We start from the raw sequence: 16,637 nt of genomic DNA on the forward strand, positions 1-16,637 counted from the left end.
CATTCACACAGTCAAAAACTGTGTTGTACCCAGGTTTGGGAGCTGTGTGTGCTCCCAATTTCCAGTTGTGTGGAAGCAAGGTAGGAGGAAAACCAAGGTAAAAGTGATTGTGTGGAAGCAAGGTAGGAGGTAAACCTGGGTAGCTTTTCCTCCTACCTTGCTTCCACACAATCACTTCTACCCAAGTTTTCCTCTTACCTTGCTTCCACACAACTGAAAATTGGGAGTACACATTGCTTCCAAAGCCGGGTACAACACAGTTTTTGATTGGTGAATGACCTCATTGTCTAGCACTAACCATAGTTTGCCATGTATGAATCAGCAAATTATTATTGGTAATTGCCGGTGGAGTTTTGATTCTGGTTTGGAGAGCAAGCACTCTTGACCCTAAATCGACCCTACACCAATTGACAACTACAATTTGTCAATTCAAACATCACAGCAAGCAGGAAGCAGAAAGTGGAGTTATACACAAGAAGAGAAGGAGTCATTCGCAAACCTCCAAGTTATGGTATAGTGAATTGTCTGAATACAGCCCTGTTCTCATCAGACTAACAACTCTAATTCACATGTTCAAAATAATGAGCTAATGCTTCAAAGTCTTGAGTAGCAATTTTGTGCTTCTTTTTATTGCAACAGAACAACTTAAATGTAGGGATGTGCACTGAACAGCGGAGCTGCGGTCCGGCACTGGGGTGGGGGTTCCCTCTCGCGTCACACGCACGTCATGGAGATGCAACGCACGCGCAAAAGACTTTCTGAAGCCTTTTGCAGACGACCGGGGGAAGGGGCAGCAGGGAGGTACCCTGCCGCCCCAAATGCTTATTAAAATACGCACGCCGATGGGGGAAAGTGGCGGGAGGGATAAGTACACCCCCCCGCCCTTAAAGGAACACACACACACCCGGCGTCGAACTGCTGAACCACCCCATGTCCGGACCGGTCCGGAGGCCATTCTAAAGACCCCCGGACCAGTCCGTGCATATCTCTACTTAAATGTTCACTTCCAGCTAGCTGTCTGGATCTTGGCTCATGCACAGAAATTAACAGCTGAAGTAAATAATGGAGGTGAGTAAGTCCAACTCCCTGGTTTTTTTAAAAAAACTGTTCAGGTGAGAAGTTCCTGGGGAGTGGGGTTGAATTCTTGGGCTGCAAGTTGCCTATCCCCACCTTAAAATGTGCAGTAATATAAAAACCAACAGCCAAAAAAGCCATACATTAACATTAAACAGTTTCTGAAAAATTTGGACAAGCTTAGAAGGAAGGAACTAATAAAACTGCCAGACAGACAACCCTGAAGAGAAAAAGTTCACACACACACACACACACACACACAAATTTAAAATACTGATATATAAATATACCCACACAATATATGTTGTAGTTGGAAAGCCAGAGATTTGGAAACGTTAACTCGTTAAGTTTTCCAAGGCAAATCTGGATGACTCATTATTATTTGAGAAAAAACATTGGTATAATGGGGTGAATTCAAGGAAAGAGATCTGGTTCAAAAATTAAATGGCAACCCTGTTTGATTCCAGCAGATAAAAATGCTAGAAATAATATAGAAAAAATAGCAGGGGAAAAGGAACAAAAAGCCCAGTCACTCAAGTTGTCTTCAATGGCAAGATTTCTTTTTATAAAAGAGAGTTCTTTAAAAAGATATGAAGAACACTAATGAATAGCGAGACTGGACATTTGTATGACTTATCATGAGCTGGCAGATATTGGATCGTGAAGCTCTTCAGCTGAATCCAGGCTTGCGAACAGTTTTACCATGTGCTTGGCTGTCTTGCCAGACATCAAGTAAGACTAAAAAAAAATCAGTTTTAATACAGTATGCAGTTGTGGTTATCAACCCTGAGCTCTTTGAAAAGGAGTGGTGGAAGGGTGAATAAGGTAAGCTGTAATGAAAAAAGACAAGGCTCCATGTTGGACTGCAACTCTCAAAGGCAACTCATGAAGAGTTACTAGCCCTATTGGAGTCGGTTGTGACTACAACATGCAATTGCATAATCAAAATTTATTTCAAGCTATCCTGACATTCAACAGCTTTATCTCTAATATCAGATTAAGTCCAGAGAAATAATACAGGAAGCTTTCCTTATATATTCCAGCGCAAAACACCAGAAGACTATTAGAATTTCCTTGCAGAAATAAAACCCTGCACTTGACGGGCTGGGTTATATGCAAATATGTGTATCACAGCCCCAATACTGTTTGTTTGTTTTTTTAAAAAGAAAAGATGAGCAGCTTTGACAAAGTAGCAACTAAGTGGAATGCTTAACCCTGCTCTTTGCTAAAGCTTTTTTTTCATGTGTGTAAGCAAAAAGAGAAAGGTCTGAAAAAGGTAAACACATATTAAAAGCCCCATGGAGAAAGAGCTGTTTGGGAAGAGAATGAATTGATGCAGAGAAATAAGAGGATGGAAAGTGTTCAAGCCTTCCTCTACTCCAGCTCTCAAAGCCGCTTAGAAAAAAAAGAAAGAGTTGAGGTTTCTGACACACATTGGCACATAACTTGTAAATAACCCGCAAATTCCATTGAGCTTCCATATGAACAAGGAGTTGAACCAGTTCAGAGACAAGTTTTCAGTAAATCAGAACTCAACTTAAACTTAAATCTCTTGGTTGTCTTGAACATGAACCAAACACCTAAATACAAACAGTGGTAATCAGTTCAATAATCAGGCACTCAGGAGATTCTTCAGTGTGGTGATAAGAAGTCCTCTTTGCTCCAGTTGTATTTTCAGAAACTATACATATATCCTAATGAGCCATCTGAAAAAAGGAAGAACAGTAGGAGAAACGTGCAAAGCCTAGGACTGGTGCTTAAGCAGATGCTTCCCACCCAAAGGTTGTTGTCCAGCACAAGAAGAATTGTGAGGTTTCAAAGGTACAGAAAATCCTGTGTTCTAATTCAGTGGGATTCCTCTGCTTGGGTATCTGCTTCTACGTGTTGCAAGATGAACAGAGAAGAACTATTCCACTTCACCACACAAGTGGGGGGAAACAATGTCTCCTCAAGTAGTGGCAAACATTTTACTAAAACATTTTCAATGTAAAACAACTCAACTCAATGAATTCATGACCAATGGAATGCATTTGCCATTAACATAAGTATTCCTTTGATTCATACTGTCATAACTTGAAAAACACTCCCTATTGATTTTCTGTAGTCTCTAAGCTCTGTGTGTGTTAATTAAAAGGACATGTGGAGCATTAGGACAAATTCTCACCGATATTATCTATATTAGCTCTGAATAAAATAATGTGACTGGGCCGTACAGCTGAAAAATGAAAAGGAATTAAGGTTGAGAAGGGATGGGAAACTGCTGGAAGAATTAAAAATGGATGCAGACTTAGACAGAGACATTGCCAAGCAAACGGAGAAGGAAAGATTAATCCTAGAGAACAGAATTTTTTTTTAAAGGTTCATTATAAGCATTATAATAAAAGGAATCATGCAACATTTCCACATAGAGTTACAAGGGAAAGGGGAGATGGATGAGGGAGGATTAGCTTAGTTTTCCACTGGTAAAAACTATATTACTTGAGCTAAATTTACTTGTACGTTAAGTTAGATAGACCTTTGTTGCAAGTGCCTTATTTCTGAATTTCTTCCACAGGACAATTTGATTCCTCAAGTAAAGTTGCATAGCCTTATATTGAGATGGCAACTGAGACGATTACATAACAGAATGGAGTTTTGATCTTGTGCTGCCTCTCCATGACAACCTTTCTCGACATATGCAAGCAGATGATGCTTATTGGATGAGGATGACAAGTGAAAGTTAAGTACGCCAGGGCAAAATATTTGTCACCGAATGAATAAGGGTTAAACTGACCATCCAACCTTGGGTGCATATTACATCTTTCACAGTAAATAAAGTACTTCAATCTTTTTCTGCAGCAACAAAAAACTTGTCAGGCAACAAACCTGACTAGAGTTGTGCCCTAAGTGGATAAAATCCAAACTGACATTTTGCATGTGCAACCAGGGAGGGGTGATTCCTCACTTTCTTCTGTGCTGCAATCCTCAGAGACATATTTCTTTTTGGAAGCATAGGGGGGTGTCAGTAAAAACTGCCCCTCTCCCATTGTGTGCACACAACAATATTTGGTGTGCACCATGTTAGTCTGGATGTCAGCCATCTGCTTCTAATTCCGATTTGAAAGTTGAGACTCTGTCCTGCACTCTCAGCCAGTTACTGTATTTTCGGTTCTGCTACTGCCACAAAGCAACTTCTGCCCCTTCCTCTTAAGCCTCTAATGCAGAGCTGCACGGCCCTCCAGCTGCTGAGCAGATTATATATTGGGGTTCTTTCTTTTTCATCAGCAATATTCTTTGGAACCCTAAAAGGTTTCCTGTAGGCACATCAGTTAAACTACAAGACTCATCATCCCTGACTACTGGCCACTGTGGCTGGGGATGATGGGAGTTGTAGTCCAACATCAGCTGGAGGGCTGAAGTTGTGCGGCCCTGCACTCATGCCTCCACCACCTTCCCTTGTTCTCTGGTTTCTCCCTACCACCTGCTTTGCCTAATAATTGTGCTTTAGTCTTGCTGGGCTTATGAGGCTTCTCTTAAATGATGCTTTTTCATTATGTACTTAAATCCCATTGCTAATGTCAGTATTTTAGGGCAAGTGGCTTCCCCAACTGACCGTAGATCAAGCAGCAGCGGCCAGTCGCTAGGCAACCTTGTGAATCAGCTCACTCGCTGACAAAGACATTGATCTACTGGCTGCTAATTTCACAAATGCACTCAGCCCTGCATACTGAAACAGACCTGTTGATATTTCTTCCCTTTTATCTAGGGGAAAGGGGGTATTCTGGCAAAAGGCGGGGGGTCCTCTCCCAGGTGAAAGGTGGCATGTTTCCCAACCACAGCCTCTTTCCTTCTCCTCCCTCTCAGCTTTCCAACAATCTCTTGCTCACACAGGCACAGCACTTCAGAGAAATCAGAGAACCGTGCACACAGACAGGCATGACTGCAACAGCCAGGAGGTAGATTAATCACAAGGGTGCATTTAGTCAGTTGTGAGCTTGCCTTAAAGTAACGAAAATGTTTTTTACTGGGGTGAGTGGAAGAGTGATAGGCAACAGAGAGATCTATGTTAGTATTTGCAGTCTCTTTATGCCTTTAAAAGCACTTGGAACTCACAGATCCATTTCCAGAACCAATATATGTCAAATAATATTTTTTTAAAAATCACCTTTTTTCCTAAGTTACTCAGATGTCATAATATGTACCCAATACTCCACTATTCCATTAACCACCAAAGAAACTATTTGCTGTAAAGTCAGAAAGAACAGAAATCAGAACCAACTTGATATTAAATGGAAGTCTCTTGTCTGAAGTCTGAACTCTTATTCAAGAGTTCACTTTTAAGTGCTTAGTAGGTGTTGAAATGAAGGGATAGGGATACTGATGTAGGCAATGCCAACTCCCTGAAAACCCTTGGGGAGGGTACTCTGGAGGCTACTCAAACTTTGCCATCTCACAGAATTTCTCCAGAATAGATGGAGTTTGCGCCTACTGATCAATTATCTTCTTCAGGCTGTATCCCCTTGCTATTGCCCGATCCTGTCTGAGTCTAGAAGGTGTTGACCCTGACCAGTGGCTGTGGTGGCACATGGTGGGCTGACTGTAGCCTCTCTGGTTCACCACTATCTAGTAGCTTCCAGGATTGTCTACTGTAATGTGTGGTTTGTGGGGCCTGAAGCCTGTCTGAGAATTGCAATTAGTGCAAAATACAGTTGTTAACTGAGGCTGGGTGTTGGGAACATATATCACCAGTGCTGAGAGAAGTTCACTGGCTCCCAGTTTCTTTCTGAGCACAATTCAGGTTGCTGGTGTTGATCTTTAATGTTTTGTAAAATTAAATTCTTTAAATGTTCATGTGATGTTACAAATGCATCTTACATTATGTAAGATGCAGCTGATATAGGCTCTAATTTATTTTGTAGTTTAATCCTCTTTCATTGAAACATTGTAAATCAATATAGCACAAATGTGTCTATTCTGACTGCAAAATAAGTGTATATAAATGTAAAGTCATACAAAACAGAAAGCACAAAATAATGTTGCCAGGTTATGGTTAAACACAAGGAAGTTCTTAAATGGGCCTTGAGCTGATCCACCTCCTGGTGCTTCACTGTCAAATATGTTTTCACTGTTGATAGGCCATTTAATATGATTTTGTTCAGAGTGAAATTCATCCTACAGGAACTTGGCGCTTAAAGATGTAACCTAGAGTGAATCCCAGCAGGAAACTCTTTAGGCTAGTCCTGAAGGCATCTTGGGCTATGCTGCCCTCCAGTGTGCAGCTGCCAAAATGTGCAGCTGAACTAAATAAATAAGAAAACCCATTTGCCATGTGAGGTTAATTTAGTCAAAAACACAAATCGACAATTCATTAGCATAGTATGTTTCTGGGAAATGTCATGCGCGTTGTCATTGTGAACGGTTCTTACCACCATCCTAGGGCTTTAATTACAAGCAGACTAAACACTGCCACCATTAGAGGCATATCTCACTGAGAGTCAACAACACACTGATCACAATATAGAAGGAGCACAGTCCTACTTTGAAGGCTTACAGTGTACAAAGTGGTATGCTTTGGCAGATGCTCCACAAGTTAAGTCTAGAGTATTAGACAGCATCACCTCAGGGTACCTATTGTATATACACAGCTCTTCACAGCATGACATAGCTGTGAGTCTAGTCTACTGAGCCATGGAGCAAGTCTAGAAGCACAGGAGAGGCAGGCAAGAGTGAGGCCTGACTTTGCACCAAAGCCAGGCCCACAGGTCTATTGTTCCTGTTCAGGAGGCAGAAGTAGCCTGAGTCCCTCTTGCTGCTTCTCTTTCTCTGAAGTCCAATGTGAAGCTAGAGTTTGAATTTCCTAGATCATTCATAAATGATCTAGAAGTTTGGGTAAGCAGCAAGGTGGCCAGATTTGCAGATGATACCAAGTTCTTTCGGATAGTAAAAACCAAAGAAGATTGTTAGGAGCTCCAAAAACAGCTCTCCAAACTGGATGAGTGGGCGACAAAATGGCAAATGCGGTTCAGTGTTTGCAAGCATAAAGTGATGCACATTGGGATGAAAAACCCCAACTTAAAACACACCTTTTTAAGGAGGCTTTTTAATGCTCCATTATTATTATTTTTGTTATATTTGGTAAGTTCTTTAGCTTTTGATAATTTTCAGTTTTAATTTGAACCTAATGATTGTGGTTTTTAATCTGACAACTTTTTCCCTTCTTTTTTCTTTTCTTCTTTGATTTAGTTAATTTTATTACTTTTATTCTATCTTGTTTTTATCATATTGTTGTGAGCCGCCCCAAGCAGTTGTGCACTGGAGGGGCGGGGTATAAATATTTCAAATACATAAATAAATAAATAATTATAATGCCGTATACAAAAACATACAATTCTGGTCACATCTAGAAAAGGACATTGTAGAACTGGAAAAGGTGCAGAAGAGAGCAACCAAGATGATCAGGGGCCTAGAGCACCTTTCTTATGAGGCTAGGCTACAACACCTGGGGCTATTTAGTTTAGAAAAAAGACGTCAGTGGGGAGATATGATAGAGGTCTATAAAATGATGCATGGTGTGGAGAAAGCAGATAGAGAGAAATTCTTCTCCCTCTCACATAACACTAGAACCAGGGGTCATCCCATGAAATTGATTGCCGGGAAATTCAGGACCAATAAACGGAGGTACTTTTTCACACAACACATAATCAGCTTGTGGAATTCTCTGCCACAAGATGTGGTGACAGCCAACAACCTGGATGACTTTAAGAGGGGTTTGGATAACTTCATGGAGGAGAGGTCTATTGACGGCTACTAGTCGGAGGGCTATAGGCCACCTCCAGCCTCAAAGGCAGGATGCCTCTGAGTACCAGTTGCAGGGGAGTAACAGCAGGAGAGAGGGCATGCCCTCAACTCTTTTCCTTTGGCTTCCAGCGGCATCTGGTGGGCCACTGTGTGAAACAGGATGCTGGACTAGATGGGCTTCTTGTGCCTGATCCAGCAGGGATGTTCTTATGCTCTCTATACACATGGGAGGTGGTGACCCCAAGTCATCACAACTAATAAGATAAGCCAGAATTTGCCAAAGAAGTGGGATTTGAAAGAAGGAGAAGCAACTCGACAGAGATGAGGAAGCTGTTCATGCTTAGGGAACAGTCTGGAAGGAGGAACAGCAACTAGAGTGGAAGAAAATGGTGGGGGGACAAGGTGAGCTTGTGCAGAATAGGGGGAATGAAAAAGGTTGTGAGGCAGAGACTAAGGAGGTGGCACAGCTGGGTGCAGAGAGCTATAAGAGTGAAGACCAGAACAACACTGAGGTTGATGGAAAGCATGATACGGAGTCAATGCAAGAACTTAGAGGACTGGTGGTATCACAGCATCAGGAAAGAAAGACATGACCTTTGGAATCAAACTGCAAACAGAAAGTAAGACAGTAAGATGGAGACAGTTTTTGAAGGGAGATTTGCAGTGAGGACAGAGAGAAGAGGGAAGTGGTTAAAAGTGACTTTTTCTGCACAATAAATATCATGAGCACTTACTGATATTACATAGGAAGCTGCCTTATATACCAAGTCGGACCACTGGTCCACTGAGCTCAGTATTGTCGACACTGACTGGCAGTGGTTTCTCCAAGGTTTCAGGCAGGAGTCTTTCCCAGCAGTACCTGCAGATGCTGCCAGGGACTGATCTGAGCTAATCCCAGGGTGGATTTGATTTAAATCAAACTGATTTAAATCACGATTTAAATCACTAGCAGGGTGGATAAAAATAAAAAAAAATCCGATTTAAATCAAAAAAATCTGATTTAAATTAAAAAACCGATTTTTTTAATTTAAATCGGATTTTTTTGATTTAAATCGGATTTTTTTGATTTAAATCGGATTTTTTTGATTTTTATCCACCCTGCTAGTGATTTAAATTGTGATTTAAATTGTGATTTAAATCAGTTTGATTTAAATCAAATCCACCCTGGCTAATCCCCCATCCCCTATTGTTTGTGACACAAACAACAATCCTCTCGCATTTCCTTACAATCTAGTCAGGTAATTTGGCCAAAAAGAAAAAAAGAAAAAGAAAAAAGAGGAGTAAACAGCAGCATAGTTGTTTCCCTATCTGTTATGTCTAGTATGGGCATCATGCTGACATCCAAATCACACGGAGGAGTACTAAGCAGTGGCAAACATGTGGTAGGGCTCTCAGTAATCACATGAAAGGGTCTCAGTGGAGGGCAATTGCTTGTTGTGGGAGAGAAAGGGCAAGGAAGAGTCAAAAAAGCACTCCAGGGTGGTGTGCCTCTGAAAAGACAGTACCTGCAGCACTGACACACACACAATCAGGCACTCTGCCTGGAACATGTTGAGTTCAGAATGCTGGCAGAATATCCCAGACAGAAGGCTGGGAAGTCATTTTCAGATATGGCATGAAGAGGAGAGGGGAAGGATTCTTACTTACTGCTATTGGATCCCTTTGGTGAAGCTGAGATGCTGTCACTTGTCGAAATCCACCAGGATACCTACAACACAAATTACAAAAACAAGTAAATTTCCATACCAAGGGAAGATATTTATAATACTGGAGGGAAATGGCTGTTATACCATGCAAGGGTACATCAACCCTTGCATCTAGAAAGATAAGTAATATAAAGAAAAAGAGAGTCCTTTTAGAACGAAGCCACAGAATGAAGCTGTGTGTGTGCTCCCTCTGGAGTCAAGAGCAAATAACAGAGCCCATCCCTTGTCCCCACAAAAGGTGTCCACCAAAGGTGGAGGAGAAGGTCTGACAGACATGTTGGATCTCTCACCTGACACACACAACACATCCCCTCTCAACATGTCCCCTCCCAACTTTGTTGCTGTCATGTTGTCAAGTCAGAATCTTGACATTTTGGGCCATGCACAGGCCTACTAGATACTGTAGAAGCTTCACTCCTAGATTTGTAGCTGATCATACAAGCAAGACAAGAATTCCCAGAATTAAATCCCTGCCCTATCTTGGGGGGAAAAACACCACGAATTGCTACTTTGCTGGGCAATCTACCAACTGGGCCTATAATACAGGTTACATACCTGAACAGGGGTGAGGAAGAAAGTATGGTGAAGATGGCGAGGGCATATTTTCCAGTGATTTTCTTTAATTATTTGCCAATCTGTTATGAATTGGCTTCTCTTCACCACCACTGTCTTCTGTCTTACCCACCACACTTATTTATTTAATAGAAGTACATGTATTTCAAAGCCATATTTATTTTTAGACTTATAATATTGCTTACTAGTATTTTTTAGCCCGTTATAATAATGGGCGCTAGCCTTCCCCCCCCCCCCCATGCGTTCTTCATCTCTTTTTCCCTTTTTTTGTTTGTTTCTTTGTGTCCCTGGTTTTTTTTTTTAACCTGTCTGTCTGTCTCTCTCTCTCTGTTTGTTTCTCACTTTCTCTTTGTCTTTGTTCTCCTCCGCCCTTTCCCCCCCTCTCCCCTCTCCCTTGTCCCTGTGTCTCTCCTTTTTACCTCCTTTCCCCCCTGCTCTTCTTTCTCCGTTATTTCGTTCTCACATACTTATGAGGCTATGTTTTGTGTAATTAATATTCTTTATTTTTCTTGGTTTCCCCCCCTCCGTCCTCATAGTATTTCTTTATACCCCCCCCCTTTTAGGGCCAAAACGGCCCATGAAAATGACCCCGCGGCTGTCGCCGCCAACCAACCACCCGCCCGCCCAGCTGCCGAGTCCTCTTCTGTCCCGGGCCACGTCCTTCACTCGAACACATTAGCTATTTAGCGAAGGAGAGAGGAGCTTGCATGCAGAGCTCCTCACTCCTTAAAGCCTCTTCCCGTACTGGCGCTTTGGGCGCAAAGGACGGTTATTGCGTCCCTTGCGTCCATAGCGCCAGTTAGGGAAAAGGCTTTAAAGAGAGAGGAGCTCTGCATGCGATCTCCTCTCTCCTTCTCTAAATAGCTAATGTGTTCGAGTGAAGGACGTGGCCCGGGGCTACAGAGATCTGGCATGGGTAAGGAGGTCTCGGCAGCTGGGAGGGCAGGCGGGCGGTTGGCGGCGACAGCTGCGGGGGCATTTTCATGGGCCGTTTTGGCCCTTAAACGTGGCGGGGGGTTTGGAGCAAATAACAGCTGGGGGGGGCGGGAGGCCGGTTGGCGGCGGCGGGGCCATTTACATGAGCCGTTTTGGCCCTCAATCCTCCTATATAATGAAAGGCTTGAGTGGTCTGTCCCTTAATTTTAAAAAACATGGCCGCCCATGTCTGGGTGGCTGTATCTTTTTCGGCAGTTCTGAGCATGCGCTCCGCGCATGCTCAGAACTGCTGAAAAAGACACGGGCGCACGGGATCACACTCAAGCCTTTTATTATATAGGATTAATTTTAGGTGCCAGTCAGTGATGTGACAGTATGTTCACTAGCATTGCATTAGCCGTAAATTTCTATCAACAGTTCTCCTAATGGCTCTAAATGTTCAGAGTTGGATAACTGTGTATAAAAAATTAGCATGAATTTAAAACTGACATTCAGAACTGCAGTCCCTATAATTTAAAATGAACAAGTATGCTTACTCTCCTTATTTGGTCAGTTTAACAATTTAAGTTTATTACACTAATGAGACAACTGGGGAAAAATAAACTCAACCATATTATTTCAATGGAGCTGCCCTGTAAACCCAAAGCTATATTGTAAATGCCATAAGCTTTCCTCTTATAGAAAACGGATAAAATCCTGACTCTACTGAAGTAACAGTAAAACCACTAACTGCACAAACAAATTAGAACTGTACAAAACTTGAATATCGTGATTACTATTTACAAGCCACCAAATGGCGCAGTGGGGAAATGACTTGCCTAGGGAGCAAGAGGTTGCTGACTTGAATCCCCGCTGGTATGATTCCCAGAATATGGGAAACACCTAGATCGGGCAGCAGCGATATAGGAAGGTGCTGAAAGGCATGATCTCACAATGGTAAACCTCTCCTGTATTCTACCAAAGAAAACCACATGGCTCTGTGGTCACCAGCAGTCAACACTGACTCAACGGCACAACTTTACCATTACCTTTATTTACAAAGTTAAGTCCTATATTTAATAACTGTTTCAAAACACAGTTTTTTTGCTACAATGCTGATATTTCAAAGAGCTTCTCATGATATTTTAAATCACTCAGACAATCTTGTTGAAATGCCTGTTTCTGCTTTTCAAATTATAATTTTTTATTCCAAGGCACTGACTGCATAAATTTGCTAGTTGCCCTTTTGGCCTGCCAGCATAATTTTAGCTGATTCCTGCACTCCAGCGAGAATGACAATTTCAGTGCAGCATTTAGATCAGATCAGTAACAAATCATTAGATTTAAGTATCTCATGCAGAGCTACATTTCATCCAGTGAAGTTTAATGTAACACTGAAAATTTGTGACTGACAAATTCAACTTAGGGAGTTCTTCACTACACCTACAGGGTGCCAGCATGGCAGGGCCCATTTCTACAAAGCCACGCGATATCGCTGTGTCATGCAGTACTGGGAGTGAGAGAAGCAATGTGAAATATGCATGATGGGCAATAGTGGATGGGTAGGAAGGGCAGGTATCCATACCCACCTTGAGGAGAAGCCTTCTCTTTAAGAAAGAAACTTAAGCAGCAGTCAGTGGGTTTATTCTGAGCCCTTGAGAAGCCAGTAGGTGGCAGCAGAGGAAAGCAAAAGACCCATTTTCTTAGCACTCAGAAATCCCTTCCTCGGGGCTGTGGGGGAGCTGCTGAGCCACTTCAACACAGGGACATTCCCTCTCTTCTGCAGAGCAGAGAAGCCCCAGCTCCAATCTCAGTGGAGATTCTCCTCTTTAGTTTGCCAGGGACCACTTTTTAGCCCTTCCCAGCTTCTTTCCCCTCCTCTTTCCCAGCATGCATCTGGCCCCCCACCTCTTTCCCTGGGGTTTAATGCTCAGCCCCAGGGTTCAATGCATGCCTACTGTGCTAAGGCTATGACAGGCTCCCAACTAACTTGTCAGATGGCAAATGGGAAGGGGTTCTTTGTTCACAATGATACACCAACGTCTTAAGATTAATGCCTGAAAAAAGCTCCTTGCTTTGGGAGGGAAAAGGCAGATGGGGAGTGTTGCATAAGCAGTTCTGGCATTTGTATCTTAGAAAACATGAAATGTTCTTTTCTATTTTTTTTTAAAGAAATATATATATATATAAGTACCGTGCGGGGGGGGGAAACCAACATTAAAAGCTATTTACAATATTGTCATCTTGTGGCCACAATACTGACTTGTTCAATATTTATTCTTGAGAATATTGAAAACTTACCCAGTATGTGATGAATACACTTTCTGCTCCCATTTATTGCCAGAAAAAGCAATGTGCCTTGTATTTATTATGACAACATGATCTCCAAGGTCACCTTAGGGAGGAAAATAAAGGCTTCCTTAGTCAAAAAGATCATCAGAAACCAAACAGCTCCAGTAATGTAAAACAACATAACTGTAATGGGTCCCAACATGAATAGACTGATCTTCAACTCCTTGAAATATAAATATAAACGACCACCGACTATTTTCTGGTGATCCTCACAGCAACTACTGATGGGGTCATGAATGATGACACCCAACTTTACTTTTACGTTTCAACTGATTTAGGGGAGGCTGTGGAAGAGCAGAACTGGTGTGTGGAATCAGTAATGGATTGGGTGAGAGCTCATAAACTGAGGTTTTGCTGGTAGGTGCTTTGTCTGACCTGGTAACCTGTTCTAGATAGGGTGGCACTCTCCTAAAAGATTAGGTTTGCAGTTTGGGGGTGCTGACTGATACAACTTTGTCACTAGATACCAAGTGGCATACCTGCTCTGGCTGGTGAACCAGTGGTGACCCTTCTTTGATACAGATAGCTTGGCTGCAGTTATGAGCGCTGAACGGTTCCATGCACATCCCTACTTTCCGGGTCTGATGCTTAATCTGTGGAACACTCTTCCCAGGGAAGCTTACCTAGTACCTACTTCCTTATCTTTTTGGCAGCAGGTGAAGATCTTTCTATTTCCCCAAGCCTTTTTTAATGTCAGCTGTGTTGGCTTTAATTCCCCCCCACCATAAAATTATTGCTTTATGCTACTACTTATATGGTTTTACTGCATTAATTTTAAAATGTTGTTGGCTGCCCTGAAAGCTATGCTCATACAACGGGGTACAATTAAAAAAACAACAAAAAACATAAATGCTGGTTACTGGGATTTTGGCAAAAAAAAAAGTGGGTTAAGTAGATCTTGATCTGATCTAGAAAGACACATCTTACATTCTTAAGCAAGAAAGCATACTCAGGATTACTGACTACAGCTATGCCTTAACAATACAGCTTAATAATAATGAGTTCCCAAATATGTACTCTTGCTTTCTAATCATCCACACTATAGGAATTTTAACAAACAACAAAAACATACCACACAAGACTCAAATTAGCTCACAACCCCTCCAGTGTTCCCTGTAACAGGGATTCCCAGATGTTGTTGACTACATGTTCCATTGTCCCCAGCTACAATGGTCTTTAGCTGGGGATGATGGGAATTGTAGTCAACAATATCTGGGAATCTTGTAACAAGAAAACACTGACCCCTCCCCCACTTTATACAGTGAAAAAAACTTTAAGTGCTGAAAATAAATCAGTACTGACACATCAAACTTGTTTCAATCCTGGACAGTACTCACTTAGCGCATGGTACACAGGTTTATGCTTCCCCTGAAGTCGGATGATGGCCATGGCTGCAATTTTTCCTGGTGGCTGCATTTTCGCATCTAAAAGATACCAGGATCGTGCAAATGTGGCCCATTGCTTAGGAAAAATAACAGGAATATAGTTAATGCATAGAAAAGATGTATTTCACCAGATGACCCACTCGCATCACATATGGGGTGATGCTTTGGACATTATGAAATTTTCCAGTCAGACACTAGCTGTTTAAAACTAACTTGCTCTGAGGATCTAAGTCATGATTAATATAACAGAGTTGCTCAGTTTAGTTTTTAAAGGGTGATGCACTTTCCCTTAAGTGTTCATCTTTGTACAGTAGAGGATTAGTGGTGTGGACGGAACTGGCTGACTTGGTTAAGTTCGAGTCCAAACCAGACTTGGACTGGGCCAGTTCGGTCCAGCACCCCCTCGAACCCCGTCCCAGTTCGGTCCAGGGGTTCACGATTTTTTTTAAAAAAAATTCTTTTATTTGAAAAGAAAAAATTGCGAACTCCCTGAATGGCTTGGGCGGGGGGTTTTGGTCCAGGGTCGGACCGAACAGGGAGTGGTTTGGTTCAACCCCGAATAGTCAAACATGTTTGACATCAAACCTATTTGCACAGAACTATAGAGGATGAGGAGAATGCCAAAGTAATACCAACCTCACTAAAGAGAAACTTCCCTACCCTGGAGCTTATTGAACGAGTAGAGCCATCTGAACTGGGCGTTGACAATCCAATATATGTTTTGTTAAGAACAATCTGGAAAACGACATTGGCATTCCACAACATATTTCTTCAATTATTTCACTCCCCCAGATGCATCTCAAACACACACACCCATCTTAAATCCCATCTTAACCCTATTCTTAATATTTAAAGGTAAAGTGTGCCGTCAAGTCAATTTTGACTCCTTGCTCCCACATGCCTTGTGGTTTCCTTTTAGTAGAATACAGGAGGGGTTTACCATTGCCTCCTCCCGCACAATGTGAGATGATGCCTTTCAGCACCTTCCTATATCGTTGCTGCCTGATATAGTAGCAGCGGGAATTCGAACAGGCAACCTTCTGCTTGCTAGACAAGCATTTCCCTGCTGCACCATTTAAAGTGGTATTCTTAATGTTTTCTCTACTCTAAACATGTGCTTTGTAGCCCCACTCTTCTGAAATAAGATGTAAATGCAAAGATTACATTTTACCCTACAAAATGTACACATACATACAAAGAATAAAGACTGGAGAAAGGCAGCATGCAGTACCCATTCCTCCCCAGTTAAGAAAGATAGTTTGCCTAAGGAAACATGCTTCAAAAGGAAGGAAGCTTTAATTCCATTAGATCTCTTTACGCCAGTCAAGGCTTCTTATCCCAGCTTCCCAGTTAAAAACAGATATCCATACCCACCCATCCCAGATAGAAAGTGCACTCCGAGGCATGTTTACCCCACAGGGCTTAACTCCCAAGTAAGTGTGGTGAGGGTCAGAGCCTTTCTCCCCTCTCTTTGCCAATGCCTCAGGAGGATCCAGACGATGTGAAGTCACCCCGGATTAGCCCTGCACAACATATGGCCCGGGGGCCAGATCCGGCCCACAGCAGGAGTCCCCAAATTTGGCATTTGTGTGGGGCTGGAACAGTCAGGTGCCCACTGACTGAGCAAGGACAGGGCTAAATTTCTGGCCACTATCCTTGGTTAAAACTGTGGGCCCCTGCGGGAAGGGAAAACACCAACAACTAACTAGTAATTGCTTTAATATTTATCTTTATAATTAATTTTACTGTGATAATCAATGCGCTGCAAATGAACTCTCTCCCCCCCCTGTCATGGTTGTTTCTGGCCCACTGGGGCGTGTGAGTTGTGCACCCCTGATTCACCCTGCCAGGAGGG

At 42.3% G+C, this 16,637-nt stretch overlaps 1 protein-coding gene across 4 annotated transcripts in view; it reads right to left on the reverse strand.

Moving 5' to 3' along the window:
- Nucleotides 1-16,637, reverse strand: part of MRPL13 (mitochondrial ribosomal protein L13) — a 48,209-nt gene that overhangs the window by 30,337 nt on the left and 1,235 nt on the right. For 3 of the 4 annotated variants that reach the window (XM_053246619.1, XM_053246620.1, XM_053246618.1), the window contains exons 2-4: nt 14,735-14,858; nt 13,347-13,440; nt 9,499-9,559 (exon numbers count right to left, since the gene is read on the reverse strand). In XM_053246619.1, coding sequence (XP_053102594.1) covers nt 9,499-9,559; nt 13,347-13,440; nt 14,735-14,813 — 234 coding nt within the window. In that variant the 5' untranslated portion in view covers nt 14,814-14,858. Of the gene's footprint in view, nt 1-9,498; nt 9,560-13,346; nt 13,441-14,734; nt 14,859-15,418; nt 15,518-16,637 lie in introns of all 4 variants that reach the window. The other variant, XM_053246617.1, reaches the window with a different exon arrangement.

Source organism: Hemicordylus capensis, chromosome 4 (assembly GCF_027244095.1).
Source record: "Hemicordylus capensis ecotype Gifberg chromosome 4, rHemCap1.1.pri, whole genome shotgun sequence".
Taxonomy (NCBI): Eukaryota; Metazoa; Chordata; class Lepidosauria; order Squamata; family Cordylidae; genus Hemicordylus; species Hemicordylus capensis.